This window comes from Pungitius pungitius, chromosome 9 (assembly GCF_949316345.1).
Source record: "Pungitius pungitius chromosome 9, fPunPun2.1, whole genome shotgun sequence".
Taxonomy (NCBI): Eukaryota; Metazoa; Chordata; class Actinopteri; order Perciformes; family Gasterosteidae; genus Pungitius; species Pungitius pungitius.
The window spans coordinates 13,507,431-13,533,824 of NC_084908.1; the positions used below are offsets into that span (position 1 = coordinate 13,507,431).

General features: G+C 43.3%; 1 protein-coding gene across 3 annotated transcripts; it reads right to left on the reverse strand.

The window, feature by feature from the left end:
* Nucleotides 1-362: 362 nt before the first annotated feature.
* si:dkey-237i9.1 (SEC14-like protein 1) lies at nucleotides 363-25,570 on the reverse strand. Of its 3 annotated transcripts, XM_037472450.2 has the most exons (17): nucleotides 25,191-25,570; nucleotides 23,811-23,900; nucleotides 13,394-13,543; nucleotides 13,057-13,188; nucleotides 10,906-11,034; nucleotides 10,298-10,571; nucleotides 9,200-9,309; nucleotides 8,818-9,007; nucleotides 7,931-8,019; nucleotides 7,595-7,665; nucleotides 6,841-7,012; nucleotides 6,459-6,593; nucleotides 6,225-6,359; nucleotides 5,470-5,721; nucleotides 5,184-5,362; nucleotides 4,762-4,788; nucleotides 363-3,759 (listed from the first exon to the last, which is right to left on the reverse strand). In XM_037472450.2, exons 2-17 carry the CDS (start codon nucleotides 23,871-23,873, stop codon nucleotides 3,654-3,656), a joined length of 2,214 nt encoding a protein of 737 aa, XP_037328347.2. In that variant the 5' UTR covers nucleotides 23,874-23,900; nucleotides 25,191-25,570; the 3' UTR covers nucleotides 363-3,653. The 3 variants fall into 3 exon arrangements, with proteins under 3 accessions (XP_037328347.2, XP_037328345.2, XP_037328346.2); XM_037472448.2 differs by lacking the exon at nucleotides 25,191-25,570 and having other exon boundaries at nucleotides 10,310-10,571; XM_037472449.2 differs by lacking the exons at nucleotides 4,762-4,788; nucleotides 25,191-25,570.
* Nucleotides 25,571-26,394: the final 824 nt, after the last annotated feature.

A 26,394-nucleotide genomic window follows, 5' to 3' on the forward strand; every position in this document is an offset into this window, starting at 1 on the left:
ATGTGTGACTTTAAAGCAGATAATCACACCCGCATTAAGACAATTATAGCCTAGCCCGACTGCTGTTACTAAATGGATCTCACACAACATTCTTTTCAAAAAAGTGGGACGTAATTTCCTGCTACACAGACATCATTTTAATCGAATAACAGTATTACATCAAAACAGTGTGATCTTGCGATGTCTGACCGGCAAGAATCTCTGCTACTTTTGATCCTTTTTTATCCTTTGATCTTAACCTCAGAAAGTTAACAGCACGGCTCGTTTAGAGTAAAGGGCTGACAGGAGAACTGACAGCATCTGAGATAAAAAAAAACAGACTGAAAAACAGAAATGTGAAAGGAAAAGATTCACGACATTACTCAGATTAATTTTTTTAATTGTTCCAGAAATGCCGCAAACATGAAACCCATTTTCGTGATTCATCATTGAAAGTAAAACAGCAGAAGTAGTGATTACAAACTGTAGGAAGGCTCACAAAGATTTTTTTGCAGACATTTTGGCAATTCGGCATTCAATATTGTTGGAAATTCAGCCTAACTACAATTTCAGTGGTTAAAAAGCTCTCCACCAAAAAAAACTATTATTTTTCATTTTCACCAAGTAAAATCTTTGAACCAACTCCAGTCCGAATCATAGTTCGCCAGTACTCAATTTCAGATTTGTAATGCCTTCATTTGTTTAAATAATGTAAAAAATATATATTTTTGTGAATAGGTTATGTCCATTATTATTATCTTCTGTTCATTACATTCTGTGCCAGGAAAACAGGATAATATCATCTATTAAACTCAAAGAGTCAACACAAGAAAATATCTATTTCTGGTGGAAAGTAGTGAAAGCCATAATTGAAGTCAGAGCTCTAGATCCAAAGTCTGATACAAAGAATGCGTGATGTTTGCCAAATGAGATTGCAAAAACATTTTAATAAACCTCAATACAGAATTTCTCTTAAGTGGATTCCTTACATTTTCTGTTTTCTTCTTTTATGAAATGATGAGTTTGAATATATAAAAAACAAAGCAGCTCCAATGCCAACTCTTGGTGAGTTTAGGATAAACAGTACAGACAGAAAGTGTAATTGAAAATGAGTGTGATGAAATCAAACATTTTCCTCATTATTCAAGTTTATTGTTTTCAAAAACAGTAAAAGTGCCAAATTCTCAATAATCCAAATATGAACTCTACACATTATTCCTTACATCAAGTTAAAGAGAAGATATGCAACATCAGAAGGGAGCAGAGAGACAGACATTTAAAGTTTTGAACAGAAAAGACAAACAGATATAGCCCTCACTGGTCAATGAGCTCTTGATGAAAGGTTTACATATCGTAAGCGCTAAAGTCAGAGACACATCGTGACCGCTGGTACATTTAAACAAAACACATCTGATCAGAGTCCTTTTAGACCTATGCCTTCAATCAGGGTCCACTCTGCTTTCTAAGATACACACAATGAAGTGTTGAAAAGACTGGAGTGTACAAAGTGTCAGAGTCGTCAGAGCGACGAGCAAGTTAAATTAGTTTTAAACTGACTGTTGATTGTTTCATCGTCAGTCCATCTATTACTGCTGATCAATCCTGTAGCAGTAAGCAAGTGAAGGAAAGTTGTGTGATTTTCTTACATGCAACAAGAGGCCGCCTGCCGTGAGGGGCACAGGGAGTCATCATACACACTTTAAATAGCCCACATTCTAAGGAGGTCCTTTTGTTCAGTAAAGCATTTCATGTTATTGCAGTTAATGACATACAGTTAGCACAAGTTAACCCTTGACCTTTCATTTACATTTAAAAAAGAGCAGTTTCATGTATTAAAAACAACAAACTGATCCAGTAATTTCAGGAGTCTGATTCGTCCCTCTGTCAGCATCACCCGTAACCATGGCAACAGCATGTGAATGACTCTTGGCAAAGGCAATCATTTCTGCCCTCGACAGGGAGTCAGATCTACGATAAGTCATCAATCAGCCAAATAAATAGTATTAAAAGCTGCTGCCTGGATGTGTTGCATTTAGAAATGTTCATTCAATTCATAATTAATCATCCATTACAGTTATGACCTTGAAGAAAAAAAAAAACAGGTACGTTTCTAAGTTTACAAAGGCTAAAATGGTATTTGACACGCAACTATATTTTAATCTTTAAATAATATATTATTTCAACCCAATAACCACATGTGCATGCAGCAACACACCACACTGCTAAACGCCTTCAATGACTCATCTCCAAAATAACTCAACAAACTCCAATCAACTAGTACAGTATCAATAGGTTGTCCACACCACCAAGTAACATCCATCCTTAAAGCACACTAAAATCTACACCACTCTAAGACAGAAGCAGTAAACAATGGCGTCTCTGCCCAATTACGTCGCAACCCTCCAAACTCAGGCATCTCATTGGTTGGCGAGCGCTAGCCAGTCATTAGCACATTCACAAATCAGTAACAAGGCATCCCCTCTACCATTTGATTTTGACCGGAGTTCCTCAATCGTGCGGATAGCAAACCAACGGTGGTCATTCCACGAGAAGAAAACAGAAGGAAGTATCCAGGAGCTGGTGGAGTTATTTATGCTGCTCTCCCGACACAATGGTATCACTAGAGAACTTTGTGTTTGTTTACAGGCTCTAGTTTGCCCGTCCGTCTGCCTGGACACAACTTTCAAAAAAAACAAACTCATCTGCAATCAGCACCCATGATCATCCACGTACTGGTTAATGGTAAATAGAAGTATTTCACAAAGTAGAAAGTCAAACTTGTGTTATTGCTTAGGATTGACTTAGCTAAGAGTCAGACCCAGGTCAAATATTCAAACGCTTCTCAAGGTGCGATAAAAACGGGCCGGTGGGGATTTGCCACAAAAGCCAATGGAATGAACAACTAAAATCTTATTAAAATGTTATTTTCCCGTCAACTGGTAACTTTAATGATAACGTGTGCATTGTTGTTATTCAGTAAGCCTCACCCACACACAAAAAAGAAACATTGCGTGTGAGCTTTGACCCAGGTCCAGTTCAGAGCTCTCGCCACCCACACTTGACCTATGAATAATTCCCCAGAAACAAGAAACCCCTCTGGTGATATGGCAATGTACATTTTTGCATGTAGTCAAACATCCATGTGTATTTGTGTGTGTCTGCATATGTGCGTGTAGATGTAAATGCAAAAGTGTAACAGCGCCTCCATGGTTTTCATCCGGTAACATACCGCCAAGGATGAAAATATTGCTTAATTTAGCTTCACGTGCCACAAAGGCACCGCAACTCGTCTCCCGACCTTTAAACTTCCACCACAAACAAACATTCTGGTGATGTTCGGATTCAAACTGCCGCCCAGCTTTGTCACCAGGCACAGGAAATATATCATCTTTGTGCAAAAGAATCAGCCCTTTAAATTGTATACAGTCTTTTTCTTTGTCTTCCTCTTTTTGCCTCAGATTTTTTATTCTTTGTCTTCCGTTGGTGCGAGCATGCTGCAGTTCAATAGACTTGCTGTGCAATAGGAACGGAGCGGAGCATCGACTCGGAAGGGCAGGAGGAGAAATGGCTTTGGTGTCAATGGTAAGGGAAGTGTGTGTGTGTGTGTGTGTGTGTGGGGGGGGGGGGGGGGGGGGGGGTCTGGGAGAGAGGTTGAAGTCCTCAGCCTCCGGCTTCTACCTGGAGATCATGGAGCTGGACTGAGACTGGCTGGAGGCGGTGGTGGCGGCGCTGAGCTGAGAGAAGCCGCTGTGGCTCGACTCCAGGCTGGTCATGGAGCCCCTGGGGCGAGAGACAGAGGACGAGTGAGCGGTGACAAACTTCTCAGCAGTACAGCGGCTAACTGCTGGCGTCCCGTGTGCCCAAGACGCAGAGCCATGCAGCCGGATCGAAGCCACAGGAGGGAGATTCATTGGCTCTGTGTGGCTTTGACCCAGGCAGCAGCAATCAACAGTGACACAGGTGGAAAGGGTTGTGTGTGTGAGTGAGTGTGTGTGTGTGTGTGTAAGGTTAGTGCCAAATTCAAGCAAATTCAAGTATTTGGGTTCCGAGTAAGTTAGGGGTGTTTTTGTTGAGGCCCCGAATCAAATCCACAATTGGTGTTGTCGCTTCCTTTGAAGCATTGTGGTTTTTTTACAATCATTTGATATATAATGAAGTGTGTTTTTACAAATTTAGTATGTAGGGTGGACCAAAGCGTCAATACACTGTCCACATGTTCATTTCTACACAGCCCAAATCTATGATGTATCACACACACACACAGACACAAACTTAATGACGACACACATGAATGCATGAGGGGGATTTTGATCAAGTTTAAAGGAAATTATGGTATGTTTAACCATTTTCACGTGGGAAATGTCCTTATTTTGCATTAAGGGTATCTGCTCTGATTTGGCAGCATCTAGCAGTGAGGTGCAAATTAAAAGCAAAGTGAGACCAGTTAGTAGAAAAAATGAACGAGTGACAAAAACAAGTACAAATAAAACAAAATGACTTTAGAAGATTCCAAATTCATTGTTGAGGTTTTGTGCCCACTTGCACCAGGGTGCTGAACTCTGATTCCTGAATTTGTGAGACATGCATGCAGGGCGAGTGGAGCCAGAAAGAAGACTTAGGATAAGGAGCACTTCAGCGTAAACAAAAGGAACAAAATCCTTTTAGCAAATGCTTTAAAAAAAAGCCATTAGAAGGAGCAGATGCAAAACGTGAAGGGAGGGGCTGTTTAAATTAGCAGCAATGACACCAAGCTACTTAAAGGGCAAAGACTGAGCCACTTACAAACTCTGCACATCCCAGCAAGCCATTCTTCAGAGGAAGAAGACAGAGCAGCAGGAAGGCAGGAGTGTGAGCAATAGATCAGGAGCGAATGGACAGAAAAGGCTGGATTAAAAGGGAGCCTCTGAGAGGGGGGGGACATTTCAAAACTCTGTTTTGTGCCTACTTAAATCATAATGCTCTTCAGAGGGTCACTTTAGCAACACTGCAGATTTGATTCACTTAATTATCTATGCGGTACGTTGCAGAGGGGGAAAACTGAAAAGGGGAGGGAGTGAAGAATGAAAAGTCATGAAGGAATAAGGTTTGAAAGTAAACTATAACAACATCGTGGTAAAACACAGCACAGCAGAAATATGGACGCACACACACTTCAAATATTGCACAGGTACAATTGTACCTCGGTCGGACACTCGGTTACTAACCTGAAGTCCTCGGAGCCCAACACCTCGGTGTAGAACATGACCTTGCACTTGTGCGAAGACACCTGCAAGGTGGCCAGCACGTCGTCCACGCGGGGCAGGTTGGTGGCCGAGCAGGCCGGCATGTTGTGGAACTTCCACTGGAGGATGTAGAAACCTGGCCACCGGGTGATGTGGGAGCCCTGCGGAGGCCGATGGCACGGACGACGTCAAAACAAACCCCGGAGGTACAATTACGAAATCAAAGCGTCGGCACCTGCGGCCGTCATTTCCCGCTCCTTGAACTCACCTGCACGCTCTCTCCCTCCTTGCATGTGAGCGGGGACTCCACCATGCTGTAATCTTGCCCCAGCGTCCAGGACTTATCGATGAGCTGGACATTGTTGCCAACTGGGGAGGCGATGCCGTGGGGGGTCAGGGGATCTTTGCGTGGAGGCTGCGGGGTGCGCTTGGAGTGGAAAATGTTGAACACCACGTCGCCTTTGCACATGTCAAAGTCCCAGGTGATGACTGAGGAGGCGTCGATGATCTCAATCAGAAGCTGGTGAGGGGGGGGGGGGAGGGAGAAACACAGACATGGTGAGGTTAGAAATGGAGAGAAACACAGGAACCAAAAACAATCAAAGCAAAAGATACCACTTCCCTCTTTTTATTTACATGCATGCGCTCCATAATACAGCCCATTATGTCTGTGATCCCCGCTCTCTTTATTGCAGTCATTCTTAACGGTGGTAGTCTAGCTGAAACCTTACTCCATTTTTTTTTTTTTTAAAACAATGTCGTCGTGACAGAGAGCAGCAAGAGAAAACTGAACATCTGTTTGTGAAGCTGTCAGCGAAATCAAAAGCTTTTTTCCCAAAGGGCTGTGAGGGTGATGATGTACGTATGATGCATCTCTCCCTTTGGTATCAATTATGCAACCTGATTAACCTCATTCCACTGCAGGCAGATTACGCTTTAAAGCGAGGCCACAGAAAACTTCACCATGACAACCACTAGATGGCGGACCTTAGCTTACAGCTTCGGTCTAAGTCAAAGCCTCACCTCGTGCGGCGCTCCCTTGAAGACGCTGGCGCTTTGGTAGATGGTCTCGGTCCACAGGCGGACACCTTCGTTGTCGAGCTCCTCGGCTGTGCGGTACATGGACTTGGGGACCAGGCCGCCCTCTGGTACCTCGCACTGCGGAACACAGACCACCACAGGATTGGGTCAACATGCCTGTTGGATCCTGTTCAGAACAGAGTTATCTTCTGAAATGGGAGGTTGAGAGAAACTCACCATACACTCCCCAGCCAGAAAGTCAGGGATGATCTCCTTGTCTATGTAGTCCAGGAGCCCTCCAGGGCCCTGGTAGTCATTGCCCGCATATATGAGGAACTTCTTGCGGGTGTTCTCATCAATGAATGGACTCACCTAAGGGCAGAGGCAGACGTGGAGAGCTTTTGTGGGCACACCAATCTGGTTGTATCCTACTTATTTTATGGAATACATTTATGCATTCACTGTGAAAGGCAAAGCAGAAGGTGTGTGTGTTTATAGAGGTGTTATTCATTATTTAGTCACATATGGAAACGAGGGTGGACAACACCCTTCCAGTCCACATAAGACGATTCTGTGAGGAGACTATTCGAGCTGGTGAGTTTCCGCTGCTGGTTTTTACCAGGGTCCAGAGGACAGGGAAAACCCTGGGTGCTCTCAGGATGAGCAGCCGTCCCAGAGTCTCCGGGTAGTTGGCCTCCACGACCTCGATGATCCTCAGCAGCGCCTTGACCCCTGGGCGCCACAGGTGACGCATGTTCAGCCCCTCCAGATCCACAAGACACGTCCAACAGCTACAGAGGAGGGAGGGAAAGGATGAGGGACAAAAACACTCACAACTGGGCCACATCCTCTTTCAGACTACTTAGCACCGGTCACCCTGAGGTGCAGCTTAAATGGTGAAAGCCTCGCTTGCTAATTCCGGATGCCGCCACCCTTCCGTCAGTCTATGCTGGGTGAGGGCTCTGATGTTTATAGCTCGCATGCAGTCCTGCATGGCTCTTATCATAGTGACCTTGGCTGCCAAAATATAAATATATGTAAAATATCCCTCCTAGAGCCTCTTTCCTCTGTGGGGGATCATTTCCCTCAGGCTGCTCGGTGGCCTGAAAATAAAATACTTTTTCCATCTTTCACATTTAATTAATTCTCATTTTTTGTTAATTATTATTTTCAGTATTCATTATTATATTGATTATATGCTTTATGCTGTTAAATGGCAGCACATTAGGACAGAGAATTCTATCTTCTCTATATTTTCACGCTCAGCTAGCATTCAGTTTAATTCATTGTATTATACACACACACACTTTATATATATAAAATTATTATATCATGCTTGGCTCTAGCAAACATCCATTAAACTGAAGGTATACCTGATAGGTCGACCAAACACCTTGGTGTTTTCCTCACAGCGTCTCAGACCCTCCTCATTAATAGACAGCACCTGAAATGGTACAACATGACCTCAGTGCACTACGGCCATCTGGCTCTCATACTTACGGTAACTTGAACCTACAGTAAGAGCAACCTTATAAACAAGTAGGCTATTTATACATGTACTGTTCATATCCTGGCGTTAGGACTGTTGTGCGGATCAACACGTGTAAATTAAATCCCTAACCTGTAATCCAACCAATCCTGACCTATAGACGTATTGACCTACATTGAAACAAGTGAGCTTGAAGTGTGTTTCAAATGGCTTTACATACATGTCTGAGCAGTGACTCTTCTCCCAGAGCGCGGACCAGTCCTTTGGTGTCCATCTGGCCCAACCGCAGGACGTACAAAGGACGACCATCTAAAAGGCAAAATAAAACATTTATATGATCTAGCACACAATTTACATTCGACAAAGCTGCCGCATAGAAATGTCCACATAGTCATTATTTTATACAACAGAAGAACAGACTGAGAAATGCTTTCATGTTTTATCTCAAGTGTGCAAATATTTATGGAAAGACTGAAATGGAAAAAAATGTTCACTTATGTGGTCATTTAAATTTGATTGATATTGTCCCCCTTTGTTCAAAGAAAGAAATTCCCAGCATGCAACAAAAGCAAGAATGTGACTCTGTGTGTATGTTTGTGTGCACTACTTGAGTAACCAAGTAGTGCCGACAAATTACGCTCATGTTTATTTAACAGGCTTTGGAACTAAAGTCTATAAGCAACCTGAGGTCTTCCTCTAGTTTACAGGGAAGATATTTAAATCATATCGGTTTGAAGTGTACATATTTGCTGTGAAAAGGCCCTCGCAGAACAAAATACTTTGTTATTGTGAATCTGGACTAACCCTTTGAAATACCAGGTCTCACAATAACAAACTCAAACCAATTAACCAATTGAGGTCAGGCACGCAATTACTGTTCTGGTCAAACAGGTCTTGTGGCTTTGAAGAGCTTTGGTTTCCCTTCTGAAAGGCCGGTCGGACAGCCAGGGAAAGGGATTAAAATATCAAAAAAAAATTTAGGTAGCGTAAATACGTTTTGCGGGTCGACAGGCAATTGCTGTTGATAATACACCGATTATGGATACACACCTCATACAGCCCAGCCTCAAGGGCCCAAATGAGATGCACAAACCGGTCCAAACCTACCTCTGTCATGGTGGTGCCAGCCGCCGGTGTAGTAGTCCTGGAGGACCTGTGGTGAGCTCCAGGTCTCCAGCAGGTAGTCCACCTGGTGCTGCTTCCTCCAGGTCAGCGACTGGCAGAGGATCTCCCGTGCCCTGTCCATGTTGAAGTCTCTGGCTTGCAAGAAACGCAGAATGTGCTGGTCCTTAGGGATCTGGATGGTAAGAGCAGAGTATTTAGCTGTAATTAGTAAGTTAATGAAATAACCCCCCCAAAAAAAGAAGCTTCCGGTAGCTGTCGGACTCAATCCCAAGTCCCTGATAATGATTCAATCTGGAGTTGGACAGTAATTTGTCAAAGTGCGTCAAATCATAAACGTTGTATTCAGTCCTAACAGTACAATTACTTTGCCCTTGTGAGTCTCCTGCAGCCACTTCCGAAGTCGGATCAGACAGCTCTCCTGCAGGGGGGTCAGGTCGCCTAGGTAACGTTTGATGTAGTCTGCATCCAACTTATCTGAAAAGGATAAACATAACACATAATTCAGTCAAAGAGTAAATTTATTCATGGTATATAGACCATTAGTGACACCAACATGAAATTCAAATCCATCATAATGTGTTCAAATGAGAGTGCTTTGTATTTATTTATTTATTTAGCTAATGTCCATCTACTGTCCCCAGCCAGATGATTTTAAGGCAGCCTAAAATAAAAAAAATGAAAACCTCAAAAGGAACTGTAATTCAAACCAATACAAAAACAAAACAAACGAAAGTGGAAGACCATAGACTACAGCAACCTTAACAGTAGCATCATCAGGAAGAACAAATCCCTTCAGTGGAAGCACATATACAGTATATCACTAAAGCACAGAGACACAAAAAGAATAATAGCATATCAACGCTCGCAAACCGGATTGGCAACAAGCCTTAAGGTTGTATCTGAAGGTTCTGTATGTGTTTTGTGCGTGAATGTGTTGCTGCACAGCATTCGACGAGTGAGCTGCCTTCACAGAAAATGCAGATTTGATAAATGAGCTTGACTTGTGCGAAATAACATCCCCTATTGAAGCAGATATACTAAGTCTGCTGCTTTGACTGATTTGTTTGATTAAATCACCAAGGGGAGGCGGGGCCATTCCATGTAGAATATAAAAAACAGACACAAATCAGGGAATTTAACGAGGTTCTCCCAATTCAGGATATGGTGTTTGGTGAGAATATTGCAGTCATGGTGATGTGTTTGTATTTTTTTGTTTTTTTCCCCATCAAGTGTTTTTAGGGCATGTTTCTGGAGAAAATTTGAGTGTGTGTGACACTTTGTATGTTCTTCACAAAGAGGAACTGCAGTCGTTTTAACATTCATTTAAACAACGGGGATTTGCTTTAATTATGTTCAACTCCGTGTCTGGCTGACATTTTAACAGTGCCTCTTCACTGTAAATATTTCTCATCTGATACAATAAAAACAAAAGAAGGCTGGCCCTCCATCTGGGGGAACCGACCTTCAGAAGTACCCGGCAAAATCTCAGATAGGCTGTCTGCCTGAAGTGTGCTGCCGTCCTGCTGGACGTCCTGGCAGGTGATGTCTGTGGCGTCAGTTGCCAGGGCGATGGACACGGCGGGCACGACTGCCAGTTTGGGGGGGTCAGTCGGGCTGCTGAGGAGGCTTGTCGGTGTGGGGGGAGACACCGGAAGGAGCGAAGGGGTCCAGCGCGGCACATGGCTGATCCCTTCATCTTCTAGCTCCTTCAGGTAAAACTCGATGATTTCTTTTCCCTGTGGAGGAACACGAGTGTAGAAATAAAAAAGTGAGAGAGCTGTGGGTTCAAGGAGATGAGATTTAAGTGAGCTATTTGGAAGACCGACAATACATCTTCATCTGGATATTGTTCAAATTATTAAAGACAAATTTTCTCTTAGCATTTCCAACTGACGTTATAAAGGCAGATGACTCACTGGGTCCACAGCAAAAGACCCCGGTACACGCAAAGAGATTATGCAAGATCATTTATGCATTTAAAAAATGAACAACCCGACTCATTCACGCTCCAGAAACCATTAAAAAAAGGAAACACCGGCATGTATTGATCAAGTTCAACATCACACACACCTTTTTGATACTGCTGGCATACTGCTTCATAGCAATCTTTTCCACAGTGCTCTCAAAGCCGAAGAAGGACTTGATGTCCAGGCTGGCGTTTTGTTCGAAGCACGTCCAGTCGTCATTCTCAGGGTGAGCCTGTATCAACACACGCAGACACGCAGTGCAGGGGTCAGCAACCTCGGGCACAGATGAGACCATCCGCACGCAGAAGCTTAACCAGCCGGCATCGTGGCATTAAGTGTGCAGGCGAGTTTTAGGGAGATGTCGTTGTGCCCACCCATCCAAACAGTAAGTTGCCTCTTTTCCAGCCAATGGCAGATGGGCGTCCTGTTAATTATGGTAGTTTGATTGACCCGCATTTACATGAAGACCCCCCCTACCTCGACGAATACTCATTGCCTTATAGAATCAGAAACGTATATTGCATAAAAGTGACACATATTTCCCATATGGATGAAATTGTATAACATTTTATATATTACATCATTTAATTGAATGACAAGAATAATCTTGATATTGTAAGCTGTTAAACAGGAAAATTAAGAAAATGGCACTCAATATCAAAAAAGTAGCCAACAGCTGTATTGTTTATACTGTGTATACAAATGCAGAAACAAATGACCAGGTTGCTATGGTAACCACATACACACAGCTCCACTAAGTGATGACGCACGCAGAGAAATAGTGTGAGAAACTGTGTGTGTGTTTCAGTCGGTCCACATAGACCTAACGTTTACACATGAGCAGTATGGAGTTTAAAAAAAAGAACAATGCCTGAACATACAAAGACACACATGTTTCTGGCGTGTGGTGGAATGATTCTCAGAATGGCCGAGCACTCATCTGATTCTAACACTGTTTTGCAGGTCATCAGAGGAGCAGTTGGAGGTAAAACAAAATTGGGGTACACAGTTTATTGCCATTTTTATTTATTTATAGCCTTCTAATAACTGGTCGTCGAACTCCAGTAACTCAATTTTTGCACGTTTTTTTATTTCATTTTCTATCATTATTCATGTATTCTTGTCTTTTGCACATGTTTGTCTGTCTTTGTTTATTATTTTCACCATTCCGATAAGCAAAAATCCTTGTATGCACCACATACTTGGCAATAAATGGTTCTGATTCTGATTGCAGGCCAAAATTTGAACTTGGCAGCTCTGGCTTTGTGGGCTTTCGGTCACCAGTGTCTGTAAAAAGTTAGTAAAAAAAGATTAAAGACGCGCCGCTCTGTAAGACTCTGCAGTTCAATTACTTGTAGTAACGTCTTTAATGACTGGTGGGTGTTCATTCTAGTGGATGCTTTCAAATCAGTATTGATTGAGGAGTTGTACTCTCACAGGGAAACTTTTATTAAATCCATATTAGTAGATCTCAGCCTCTTAAGGTCTTGAATCAGGGACTTCAGTATTATGATCAAGAAGTGCATGAAAAATACTTTGTGCCAAATGTAGAAGGCTACAATACGTTTTAATATGCTATGTGGGATACATATTAAATCAACATTTGCGTAAAACTTGGTCAAAATGTCCCCATTGCACTTCAAAAGAAGTTGCAAGTTTAATGCTTTCTGAAGGCTCCATTACTCCTGGCTACCAAGCTATTTCAGCTCCAGCGAGGCCCATTAGCTCAATCCAATTTATCTGCCGATCCCTGTTAATGTTAGCACAGTGCGCTAAAGCACACAGTCAGAACCTCTGTGCAGCCGGAGATCTAAAATTAGCATCACACTTGGTTTGAGGCTAATACGATGTGCTTGACCTCATTAACTCGGAGCATTCGTGAATAGGCAGATCTGAAGTCAGAGTGGAGCCTTGAGCATACAGAAGTGGAGCCGGGATGAACCCAGAAAAAAGGCTGGTTTCAGATCAGTACTTGAGAGCATTCAGCCAGATTACGATCGTAGGGGAAAATGAGAGATGGGTCGGGATAAGAAAAGGCAACATGATTAGAGTGTCATCGTGGCCTTTTTTTTGCTGTGCAGGGAATCAGGGCAGAGATTAGAAGATGGACAAACATTAACAGGGCTATACTGGCAGCAGATCTACATTTTGCAGCCTAACAACAGTTTTAAAGAACGTGTGTGTGTGTGTGTGTGTGGGTGTGTGTGTTTCTGTAGTGGCAAACAGCCTGCGCTGAGATGTGTGTGCTACTGACCGAATAGCAGCAGGTCTCACTGATGATGACCCTGTTGGAGAAGGTCTCGTTGTGGGACTCGATGTGAAGTGTCCTCTCCTTTCGGTCCAGCGTGTTTTTCTGTATGAAGTAGACATAGTCCACACCTGCAATCTGCAAACCCCAAACACACGTTACAAGGAATTAAACAACAAAGTAAGGTTTTATCTTTATAAGAAACTGTATGTGGTCGTAGAGCTAAAAAAAGCTATATCTTTACCGTGTTTATTGAAAACAATAAAATAAACTTCTCAACTGACAACAGACCTGCTGACCACAAAGCATTGTTCTTTGGAGGTCAACCTGGTGTGCAACGTACCCTTTTGAGCAGGCGCGGGGCGTCAACATCCAGGGCACAGCGGCGCTTAACCCTGTTGGTGGAACCATCCTCATTGGTCTCCTCTTCCACCACGTCACTCGCCACAAACATGGGGATCAGGTGACAGGTGGGGAACCGGCGCTCGTAGGCCTGAAAAATAGAAAGGAGGAACCAAACTGTGAGCTGATACTGTGCTTTACGTCTGTGAGGTTTCATTCTGGAAATCGAGTAGGAGGAAAACAATAGAGGGTGCAATTTTTCTTTTATAACACACACACACACCGTGTTTGCCCTACCATTATAACAGGGGGGTGCCCCAAGATATCTGCTTTAGTAGGTTTAATTATACACCGATTGACAAGTGTTAAGAACAGTAATAATTCCATATTTGTTTTGAGAAAAGAGTGAAGTGAGCAAATAAGTTTGAGACCAAACAAAATGTCCTTCAACAAAGTTTCGTTCCAAACTTGTGAAGCGAGCTAAGCCACAGCAGAGAACAGCCCTGACTCAACTAAAGCACCTTTTACAAAAGGACAAAGAAAAAGCCTCAATGAAAATGGAAGTTGCTGTGCCCAAGGCTTGTCTGCAAAAGTTCCCATTAGCGCACGACTAACAAGCTCTGTTGTGCCGAGGCAAGCCAGCTTTTATATCATGGACATGTAAGAGCTATTCCGCTTAATGTTTTCCTTACTCAGACTAAGTCACATTTTGAATCCAGGACATGTACCTGAAGGACTTGTACACCGTGTTGTAGTAAATAATTTAAACATTAATGCATTGTTTGTATACCTATGAATAGCGATGACACTGCAAAAAGTCCCATTGACAAAGCATCATACGGCTCATGAGCAGCCAATATTGTGTGCGTCTACATGGTTCATGTCGGGGGACCCGAGTAGGTTCTCCAGTTGCCACGTCATTACATTCCTCAGATAGAGGAAATAACTTTAATGCGTGTCAGGCCCCGGGTTGATGGGGTTCAGCAGCCCCTGGCGTGCGGCACTACCTGGACTGCTGAGCCAATCCGCTGGCGAGTGTCCATTCACTGAATGCTGAGCTCGGTTTTCCAGCCCCGGCTCTCTGGAACAACTGAGCGCAGGCGTTGCGCCGCCATCAGCATTACAGCACCGACTGTAAACATCAGTTTCACCCGTGAAAAACAGCCGCATGTCAACAACAACCTCGACCACGAGCGCACCGAAGGACACGGGCCTTACAAAGCACACGGAAAACACGCTTCACTTCACGCGAGACAATGAACTTCCATGAAAAACTATTCTCAGCCGCCTCACAGGCACCGAAAACCGCTAAACAGGAAGGTCACGATACCAGCTTGTTCACTGGTGCGGCCAACAATACAAAACCCGTCAAACCTCCCCTGAGTCATTTCTTAGCCCTTTGACTCATTGATCTACAACGAAAGCACGAACTTCTGTTTGCTGTACACTGGCTCTTATTGACATAAGTTGTTATTACAAGTACATCTCTACAACACAGCTCATCCAGGATGCGTCACCTCACCGTCAGTGAGTGTTTGGGATGTAGAGCTGCGTTGATGACACCCCTTAAAAACACACACGGTAGACAAACTCCACCACACTAAATCTCTATTTGTCCTTCTCCTCAAATCTTTGCTACAATACGTAGGCACAATGACAAGTAAAGTAGGTTTCATGGCTAGGTGGAACAACTGGGTGTCTGTAATAATGACTGCGAGAAAATCCTGATGCGGTCTGCGTGGTGATAGAATATGTTCAGACGAAACAGAAGTGGTCAAACCACAAATTAACCTTGGAATTGGTCTACGTATTCAAGGTGCATTAGAGAATATGTAACAAACAATCCATGGTCATTTGATTGCTTCCTGCATTCAAAGAGAAGATTCCCCCTCTGGACTACAGACTGTGTGGATAAGGGCATGGGTTACGGAAAGCAAGGCCTATTTTTCTCAGGAAGGGAGATTCAGGAAATGCAAGAGTTCCGAGGAGAAACATGACACATTATTAGACTACATGAGGGCCGGATGGTGCATGTACGTGTGTATAATGTACCACCTGACAAGAAAACAAGGGGGCTGGCAGGTAGCCTGGCTATTATCTGGCTCGAGAGACCCAGGAAAAAAAAAAGACTAATTATACTTAAATATAGCTGCAAGCATCATCCAAAGAAAAAGAGGAAAAATACCTCACAGTGACACACCAGGTTTTATTTTCTTAAGTTGAGTGTGAAACATCTGGAGTAATCCAAACTTAATCTTCAGCATCAATTCTACAAGTTATGTCAAATACTAGTACCAGCTCCTCAAATGTGAGAACCTGTGCATTCAGATCTCCAACAAAAAAACTAAAAAAAACCTAGGGGAATGGTAAACAATACTTACATGACAATGACTTAAGACATTCATACAGTCCAGAGTGTCTACATAATACGAGGAGTGAACCACTCTGCATCAATGGAGTGACAGAATCATGAGTCAGATTTCTTTTCAGCTATATGGATCTTAAAAAATAAAATCTCCAAAAGTCAGAATTTTGCTTTTGCTTTGATCAAGATCCGTTGCACCACTAAATCAGAGATATTTAAGTTTTTAAGCGAGAAACTATTTCCTTAAAAATGCATCACGCGTTCTTTCACTGCACATTGAGATGACGTGACAGGACTGTGGTTATATGGTTACCACAGAAAAGTTGCAGTGGATTGGACAAAACGAAAACAAACAAAAAAACACACCCTTAACATGAAAACAGTTGTGACATAACAACAGCTCTGATGCAATGTTTCTACAAATGCTGCTTGCTGGAAGTGCAAGAAGCTGCACATGATGGTACATGTTCTGGTACATACAGTTCATACAGCCTTCATTTGCAAAAAAACACAAATACACAGTGCTTCTTCATTGCATTTGAAAAGCTTTGAAAAACATTTAGTTCCACTTCTTTAGTGCGTTGCACCATCGTTTATGTCATTAGCCGATGTAGTCAAGTGAGACTCCGGGTCAATGTTTCCTGGGACCAACACTAACTGGAAAACCCTTCCAGCCTCCTCGGAAGCGGTGTCTCTGGAGCTTATGGAAATGGTTGTGTAATGGAGACGACAGCCGCCCGTAGGTCGGCCTCTGCTATTTATATCAGCTTTGGCTGGGGAAATAGTAACGCTTTCCTAATTATACTTGATTAGGAATGCTTAGGGATGATGGTCAAAACATTCAGCAAACGGCCCGCAATTCTTTAGTATTCAGGGGAAATTTACACGACAAAGAGCAACTAACTACAGAGCTGTGAAGACCTCTTTAGGGGAAATGTGTTGCCAGGAGACACCTTGGGCTCATGTTTACTTCCTGCCAGCTGATGTGGTTTACATACAAAACAACTTGGCAGATATATACAAGAAGCAAGGTTCATTATGTCACTGAACTTAGGTTGGTATTTCAAGAGCATTTTATTCAACCTTCGCATCCTTGTAACTCAATTAATAGGCAGCCATCAAGTTGATGATGATGATATCTAATTACCAGTGAGAGTTACTTGTTTAGCCCATGTTGGCCAGCAATAACTCTGCTGGGATGCAACTGCGTCAACGTCGGCCGGAATAACCCCACAGAGTGTGTACAAGGAACACCCTGATGGTGAGAGGGGGAAAATTTGACGAATAAAAGCTGGACAAATAGTATGAGTAATGAAAAATTATAAATTAGAATACTTGTATGTCACATGTAAGGATTTGTTAGCGTGAGATCCGCCCTGCGCATGGCAATAATCTTCTCGGACCGACTGGCTTGTGCTCAATGTCGCTTCGCAAAGAAGACGTACGGGTGTCGTCTCGTTGGCGATTTGGGTCACAAGAACATTCGAGACACCATTAGACCGACAGATTAGAGAGCGCTGCCAAATGACAAATAAGGTCCCGTTCATTCATGCGCCGAGGTTGTCACAAACACACAACACGGCTACTAGAAGTGAGCATGCTGATGCAAAGGGGGCTTTCTGGCATGTGTGTGAGTCATCGGAGGATAAAAAGCTTGGACACGGGTGCATAAAGAAAGACATGTGGCAATTTCTCCTGGTTTGCATTTATTTTCAGGAAAAAAAAAAGCTATAAACTTCAAACTAGGTCATAAACGAGGAAGGGGAGGGGTTACTGAGCAAGCAGCTTAAAACTAACGGACTTAAATACACAGGGAATTGCGGAAATAAATAAATAAAACACTGGTGTTAAGTGGTTACATAAAGAACCTTTACACTGGAGAGTTAGCAGGGGACTATTCAGACAGGCTGTATTTGGTTTATCGGGTTGCTAGTGATGAGGAAGGAACGGGGAAAAAGCTCTCATCCCTGGTCCAATAGTGGAGCCAAGACCGTAGAAGAAAGGAATCGGCAGAATAAAAAAATAAAAAATTCTGAACAATTTACAGGCCTAACTTGAGAACTTAAAATGACGTGTCATTTTGTTTATTGTCCCTTCACATGTTTGATCAGTCAATAGAAAGAGATTGACTGACCATTAGCTGCCATTGGAGCCCAAAAATGGCCTCACATTGGACCATTAAGGCTTTTCAACCATGAATGTTTACAAAAGGAGCATTTCAATAGGGAGCCTCTCACGTGAGCAGAAATAGGTGAAACCACTTGTGATGTAACAAGAGCCTGTGTGTTTTTTTCCCCCCGGGGGTGGGCAGACATGCAACAAGGACGCCGCACACAGCTAGTGTGGGCTTAGTAGAGGGCAAACACTTTCTTTGCATTTGTGGAGTGCTTAACGTATTTGCTCCAGTTAAACAGACTCGGCTGCTGTACCATCTAAAATGGGAAGATGTAGAGTGTGAGGGAAAAGGTTTCACTCCGTGAGGACAGACGACACGCCAGGTTTCGCCGCCCATCAGGTCCAAATGCCTGTGAGCTGAGGTGTGGAATGGATGTGGGGAAAAAGAGAGAGAACAAGATCCTTATTGAACAGATGCAACAATAGAGAGCTTGGTCTCTGCATGCAATGCCGCCCACTTTTGTTTTTCCAATGATCTCACTGCTACACTGGGCTCTGTGATGGCTGAACAGCCTGGAACTACAGCAACTTTGAGAGAGGAGGGGGCACAATCTGCCCACACACACCTTATTCAAATGTAAGGTCCTAAATATTCGCTGGGCCGTGCAATATGCTAACTGCAGTTATAAGTTAGGCATGGATCACTAGACATGTTTGTTCATCAGCAGGATGGCCATCTGTCAATTATATAACAACAAACCAAAAGATATCAAGAAGATTAGTCTGGTTATTTTGTCATACATGACTGTGTATAATCCAAATTATCACATTTTTAAAATTGAGGAGAAGACACTTACTCTGTTGAAGTACAAACTTTTGACGTCTCAGACATCAAGAAGAACAAAGTCTACTCAAGTTTACTTTTATCCAGATTTTCACAATAAAACTCATCTGCCATGGAAGGATCTTACAACGATCTTCATAAAACTGTGCAGCACTCTGGCTGTTTCCCACACGTGAACAAAACATAAGCAACGAGTCACAGGAAAGTTAAATGATTGATTTGATGCTTTATGGTACGAGAAGGCCGGGTGCGAGCATATTCACTGTTTTCTCTGTGATGAAACTCTATATTAAGCAAAAGGTCACCACCTCTAAACTGAAATTCGTATTCTGTAGTCAGATTTTTCCACATGATAGAGACTAATTTCTTTTAAGACACTTAAAGGCTTCAAAATGAATTTATTGATGACTTGGAATTGAACATTAGTATCTCTTACGCTTGTGTTAACCACAGACCTAAATGAAGGCATCTAACCAAAACATCCCTTTAAAAGAAAAAAACCCATCGGCTCTTTGCCGAGGGAACTGTGAACTAGTGCAAAAAACGAAATAGATAAATAGCAAAGTCATGTTCCCGGTGTGCATTTCGGCAGCAATCCGTTAACGTCACCGTAGCTGCCGCATAGATCTGAGTCACTATCCCTCGCCACACTGTAGCACGTCTGCAGTGTTAAAGATGCTAAAGGGGCATTGTGCATACACATTCATCTGTGTCTGGCAGAGAGCAGCAGGGGGGGGGGGGCAGACCTTGCAGCAGGAAAGAAGGTGAATGAGTGTCTTGGTGATCAGTGAATAAAATCAGCCCCAGTTTCCTCATAGGCTCCCAGACTCACGTGCTGGAGGAGGAGGTGGTGGTGCAGCAGTTGTCTGAGAATGTTGTTTGAAGCAGCAAGCTGGATGATAAGCTAAACTCTTCATTGCTTTGGACAAAGCCCATTTATCAGAGTTTGCAAAATAGACAATACTGGAGCAGGATTACTAAATGTCCTTCTTGACAGTAAGAAAACATTAAGTCCCTTTTAGCTGTGTAAGAGTAACTGCGGTGGTATCAATCAAGTTCATTTCTCTGTGCTCTTTTTCAATGGGATGCTTCCATGACAATAACAAAATGATGATCACTCGGATATCTGGACTAGCCACAATCTTCAGCTCTGCTGTAGGAACATTATGGCTTTTTGCCGAGTGACAGCGGACGGCCAATTAACGTGAACGAGCCAGTACGTCAACAAATAGGAGCACAATATTGTTTATTGCAATTTTTTTTGGTGCAATATATATCATACAACAAAAGGGTAGTTATCGTGACAGCCCTACTGACATGAAGCTGTATCTTTGCATATATACGTACGCATTGGCCTGTAGACTGGAACCCTTTAGGTGAGATAAGCGATGCACAAGCCTGCAGCTCACGGGTGGATTAAAAGAATACCGTAGCGCCGCTGAGCCATAGAATTGGTTTGCAAAACACCTTAAAGTGGGTCAGTACTCAGGACATGTTGGGACAGGATGTCACGCTGGCAGGGCCGCTCAGTGCTTAGCCAGGCAAGACAAAGAGAGGGGTTAAAGTACGATGAGACCGGTTTAGAACCACCAAAAACGTGCGTTAGTGTTAGTGATCCGACACTTAACGTCCAAGGGATGACCCACATTCAGGAAGTTCGATAAGGCACAGCGAGCTCAAAGTAGGCCATGGTGCAAGAGAAGACAGAATGAGCACACTGTGCAGGATCTGAGCTCTTAAGTGCAGCATCAAAAATAATCTTTACCCCCAAAAATATCATACCCAAGCACTATTAAAACAGCTGAACTTGGGTTGCTTTTGTCAAACAGGAAAAACAGACCCAAGTGCTTTTTTCATTTAAATGTTTTTTGTTTTCTGGCTCAGTTTCCTTTCACGCTGCAGTCTTTTAGGAAACAAAAACGAAGTCAAAGTGCAGGTTGCTGCAGCAGCAGCATCCAATTCCCTAGCAACAGGAGTCAAAAGGCAGATCTGGTCATTGTGTTTTCTATTAGTGGAGTCAAAGCTGGTGATTCAGTTTAAGACCGTCACAATGAAGTCGTCCATCACAGGTGTCCTGTTCCATCGCTGGTCCTGTCCCTTTCACATACATAAAGTAATTGAACTGACAGAGACCTGACCGCAGGAAACACTCACTCTCAGAGGAAACTACACTAAAACTAGACACATCATGTTCACCCCCCCCAACTTTACTAGGACAGTGAAAGGAGCAAAACACTTTGTCCTCGTAGATAAGCAGCAGGCCTCTACATTTCCATGGTGCAGGAGAGACTCATTTAATACCCTCTCTTTGCAGCACAGAAGGTCATCTGGGAATTGAGGGCCTTAAGATGTAGTTATTGTGTTTTAAAGCATTAAGTTAGCCGTTATATAATATTTCAGGGTAAGTCTGTTTTTGTTTTTCCATTTATCTGGCGGCTACTGGGATAATTCGTGGATGTGTCCCTTCAGCTCAGAAGCAACAGCCAGAGTGGTATTGTGTTTGACATTCCTATGTGACTCCCAGAGGATAGACTGAGGGCTTTGTAACTGGACTGATGCGATAACAGCGGCAATAGCATAGACTACATTTCCTGTTATTGAGGAGCAGCAGCACCAACGGACCGCTGGGCTGAGTTACATGTTTTAAACAGGCTGCTTCATGTACCTTCTTGCTCCAGTGATACTTTGAACTCAACAATAAAGCATTTAAAAAGACAGGACTACTTTGTGCGGCGCTAAAGGAGACATGTTAACACATATGTGGTGTTTGTGTCATTCTTGTGTAAGAATGTCGCCATGTCCCTTTTGCAAAAAGGGAAGTTTAGAGATTTCTACTTGGACACATTCGTAAGGTGCGGTGGAATCAACATTCTTAACCAGTCAGGACATTTAGGAGTTGGTCGCTTAGGTAACAGTCAACATCAGGCGTTTCTGCAATAAATCACTTAATTAAATCACTGTGTCTTGTCAAGTTGACTTCAACACAAGCCAAAATCCATAAAGTAAAGCAACACCATCCAACGGTCATAGAATAGTGCTGACAATTTGTTTATCTTCTTGCCCTGTGTCTGTATAGCAGAACATAATGGGGACTTTCCAGAAAACAGACTTGATTGGCGGGCTCGGTCGGATGTAAAACCGAATGCTCGTCCTGAGGTTTGCGGTGGACTTTCAAATACAAAGTTCCAAGAAGAATCTGCCAAAAGGCCGAGCAGGCTGGGAGCCCTGAGATGAACGTGCTCGAGGAGCGTACAGTGACTGCTGCGGAACAAAAACAGCTGAAGGGCATCTGAGATACGGCACGACTTAGGCCACAGTGCACTCGAGACACAGCAGTGTCGTGCAGAGGTTGACACACTTTGATAGAAACTGTCAGTGAAGCGATTGGAGATAGAATGCACTTAAAATGCTTTAGCAGAGGAATGTACAGCCGGGGCGTTCACACCCAGAAGAGCAATTGGCTATTTCATGGAACTGACATAACAAGTAAAAAAATGACTTAGTTATACAGACTATCAACGCTGTGTAAAGGTTTCCTATAAACGCAGCAGGTTGCTGCAACACTACGAAGCAAAGGCGACGGACCTGCTCGAGGAAGTGAAAGGGGAAGAATTCACTGGGTTTTCAATGAAAAAAAGAACCAGTGTGTGTTGTGACGCACCATCAGGTCTGCTGACAGCAGAGCGAGAAAGGAATCCAAATGCACCAAACTGACTGAACATTCTCTACATCCATTAAGTCAAGTATTCACCACTAAGTGTGGCCACATTGTTAACACGGGGCAAACCTTCTTTTCTGTTCTTTTCTACTTTTAAAACATCCACCTCATGGGATGCTGCCATAGATTACAAAACAGAGGACTATTCCATCATTTTTGCAAAAGTAACCCTGTCCCATGCTACAAAAAGCCCATGAGGCGGGTCATCTCCAGCTTACATATTGTGTAATTCTGCTCTGCTATTATTGCTATTCTGCCCCTGGGGTTGTGTGCTTAGGTGAAAGGACCAGCCCTCGACAGGCATCTTTTTGCCCATTGCTCAAACCAGCCAGTGCCGAGGACATTAAGCCTCGCCGCATCCTCATTCCGGCTGATGTAAAAAGCTGATTTCCATTTAAAGAGAGCAGCACAAGAACTATGACAGGCTGTTAAAAAGGACTCACTTTCTCGTGATCAGGGGCCATATAAATGAGTACGGCCATATATTGCTGATATTGGCGAAATGTATCAGCACAGTAACAAAGACTATTTGAATTTTTTCAACTGTTTTGTTGGAAATAACCGGTTGCATAATCCGTTCAGGACTCTTGAGGCGTGCACTAACACCACATTACTGAAAAACAGCAGCTGTGGTCAAAACATTGCTGAGTAAACCATCCATTCACTGGAAGATTCTAATTTAGCACACTATTGCTAGTCATCTTTTTGATGAATAACTGAATAACAAAAAGAAAACAAATCCATTTTAAACAATTCAGAAATAAGGTGTTTGGTCCTAATTTTTCAGATCCAATGTCGTCATGAAACACTGCACGGCTACAATCAATTGGTGTTTTCCATTCTAATGCTGGAGCCATTTAGCGAGTGATCCTCTCCGGGCCTGCTGCACTGGGGTAAAGACTAACAGATCTGCATGGCAAACTATATGCAGAAAGCGGGGAATAAAGAGCAAGCGCCAAACGTTAGCGAGAGAACGCAAAGACGCTTCAGTGAATGGTGCTGAGAAAGCCATTTAAAAATATATATATACAGTATATAATAAGAGGAATTCATGCTTGAAAGTGAGAGACACTGTGTAGCAAGGCCAACACTAAAAGCCTTGGAAGGAACTTTATAAAACATCTCAGGTGTAACCTCTGTTTGACATTTGTGTTATACGTTCAGATGCTGAGTGTGCTAATGTACAGCCGAATACTTCCACGCCTTGCTTTCAGCAATGCTATTTGGAATCTGTGAGCCAATCACATGCAAGATGTTTTTCGGATCATCCATCCAAAAGTGCCTTCTGATGCGCCCACACACCAGCATTACACATAACCGGGTCGATGGTGCGAAATGTTAAGAGTTGGCCGGGAATACAGGTAAAAGGTACTTACCGCCATGACCAGCTCAAAGGGATGCTTGTACACCCGCACAGGTGACTGGTACTTCTGCACCATGGTGGGGGTTGCAGTGACTCCAACGACCTGAAGAGTAATGGGAATAAATCAAATCAGAAAAGAAAAAACAAGTCACGATCACAGGCATTTGTCAAAGAAAAAAAAAAAAAAAGCAGGGCAGCATGTTATTCTCTCTTGTGCGTTCATCACAATAACTGCATGCAACCAAATCACAGCATCACCTGGCCCTAAGAGGGAAGACAGCATGTTCTTAAGCAAAGGTGCGTTTTGGATGACTGCTTTGATGATGCCAACTAGGTCTGTCTGTGTCTGTATGTGTGTGTATAGTCATGGTCTGCAGAAGTAAAACTCTCCCGAGCCTTGACCGAGGGTGTCACTGATCAATGGTTGCAGCATGCCCTTATAGGCTTATATCCTATATATAGGCGTATATCTCAGCATAGTCCACACCCTGTCTATGCAGAACTTATGGTTACTGCGAGACACAACTACGTCTTACTTTAGATTTCTAAAGAATGAGAACACTTTTTTTTTTAAATCATAGACAGCACATTCCCCATGCTGGTGCAGAGGATAGAGAACCAGGGGACGCATCGTTAAAACATGTTTAACCTGTTTAATAATATCTCTTCTATTCACTTAAACGTGAGTAGTGGATCGACAAATGCACATCGAACGTGTTGAAATGCAATCTAAACAGAATGGGACGCGAAGACAACTAACTAACTCCAGGCCCTTCACTAGAAGTGCAAACTGGGGCTTGAACTTCGTGTTCTTTAGTGGTTCAGCATGAAGATACACGTCTGTAACTCCTGCAATGCAGCGATGGGAACATGGAAGCAGGTTCAGTGGGGGTGGGGGGGGTGACTAAAGTCCCACTTAGAGGGATCAGGGGAAGCAGACTAATAATAACTGGTTTAGGACCGACAGAGTACAAACCACAGCATTGCTCTATGGCTAACGATTGCTACTGCTGTACATAATTACCGTCATGCTTCAGGATCTGCCGGAAGCTTCAAAAGACACGGCGAGACAAGACAATTAACTGTATTTCAGAAACAGTTCAGGTGACAAAGCTGTCAAAAACACGTAGACATGAGTCGGTTGCAACGTTAACGCTTACTACCCACCTCTTGGCTACAGCAAATAAAAGAAGATTCAATAGACTCAATAACAGCTCGTTGTTTAAAAAACACCTTGATGATGCCTGACAACATTTACGACACCGACGTGTTAACGTCAGCGTGCGCGGTGACAGCGCTGGCTAATTGAGACTAGCGCGCGAGCTAGTGCCAACTATACGTTGTTTAAATCTAATAACGTCAACTTGATACAAACCGCGTAACTGGAGCTTACCGGGGATTCGAAAATGAAAATAAATCTGGGCTGGTTTTGTCTGGTTAGTCGCTGTTTCCTCCGAAGGGGTTACCCGAGTAAACTCTTGCCATTCCCCTCATCGGCTCCCCACTTCGCCGGTGGTGGTGAAGCTGAATCCAGAAGCTGAAAATTAGCTTTATTGTGCTAGCCGGGCATGTAGCCAGAGGAGCAGGCTAACGACCCGACCGATGGACAAGTAACGCCTCGGGGGGTCCGACGCTCACTGGCAGACCGAGAGCGAGGGACTGAGTCTCCGAGCCAGGTCGTCGGGGCGTTAAATCACCCCGAAATGGATGAGGCGTGTGAACAGATGGAAAGCCTTCCTCCCTCTGTCCTCACCTCCTCCTCTGTCAGTAATGCGTGTGACGTAGGGACGTAGCCCCTCCCCCTTTTAAACTCCTCCTCTCAGGGCAGCGCGGAGCTGCTTTCATAAAAATCCACCGCCTGACCACAGAGAACACCGAGGACTGCCATCTGTGGGAGAGGTTGTAGTTACGGCCTTAAAGTTGGATATCAGACATTAAAACCGTCAAATACATCAGATATGAAATTGAGTATGGACAGAAATTGAGGTTTGGTTTAGGGCGGCCTGCTTGTGAAAGGGGAACTTTAGCTAGAATTGCAGAAAAGAAAAGGAAAGCCTCTTTTTTTTGGAGAAACGTTATGCCATGTCTTATATTTCACATGTTTCAACCAGTGTTTTTAGGGACCTCACATTGCCTCATAAATGTCCATATCTTACAAATCCCACAGATTGTTGGCAACAATTTGCCATGTGACCAACAATGCCTAAGACTGGTGTGTAAATCACTAAAATCAGTAAATAATGAATTTAACCAAGATATAAGCAATTACACTCTCATTTTCAGAGACACTCTCTTCAAACCCTCTCGTTACCTTAGCTATTCAAGACAGAGAGTAGATTTTCTTTCAACCCCCAAAAGTGTGTGACCAAGGCAAGATGCCCGACATCCAAACACCATGTTTAAAGGGAGACAGCTATTTTTGTCCAGAAGTAATGAATGCTGCCATTAAAATATGATAGTGTTTGTAGCGCTGACATGTAAAACAAGCTTTGAGAGGCAATCAGGGACCTTTGCTGTTGAAAAAGGTAGTTAATTGTTGCAGGTAACCATGCAACTATCACATGTAACAAAACCTGTCACAAAAAACCACAAAAATC

What these genes read in the sequence shown, in the direction of transcription:
- si:dkey-237i9.1 (XM_037472450.2), bottom strand. Translation starts at nt 23,873, where the DNA reads ATGGTGCAGAAGTACCAGTCACCTGTGCGGGTGTACAAGCATCCCTTT. An exon ending in GTGTTTGGTCGACCTATCAG is followed by an intron (nt 7,013 to 7,594) that starts GTATACCTTCAG and finishes CCTCCTCTGTAG; the next exon opens with CTGTTGGACGTGTCTTGTGG. An exon ending in TTGGGCTCCGAGGACTTCAG is followed by an intron (nt 4,789 to 5,183) that starts GTTAGTAACCGA and finishes CTTCCTCTGAAG; the next exon opens with AATGGCTTGCTGGGATGTGC.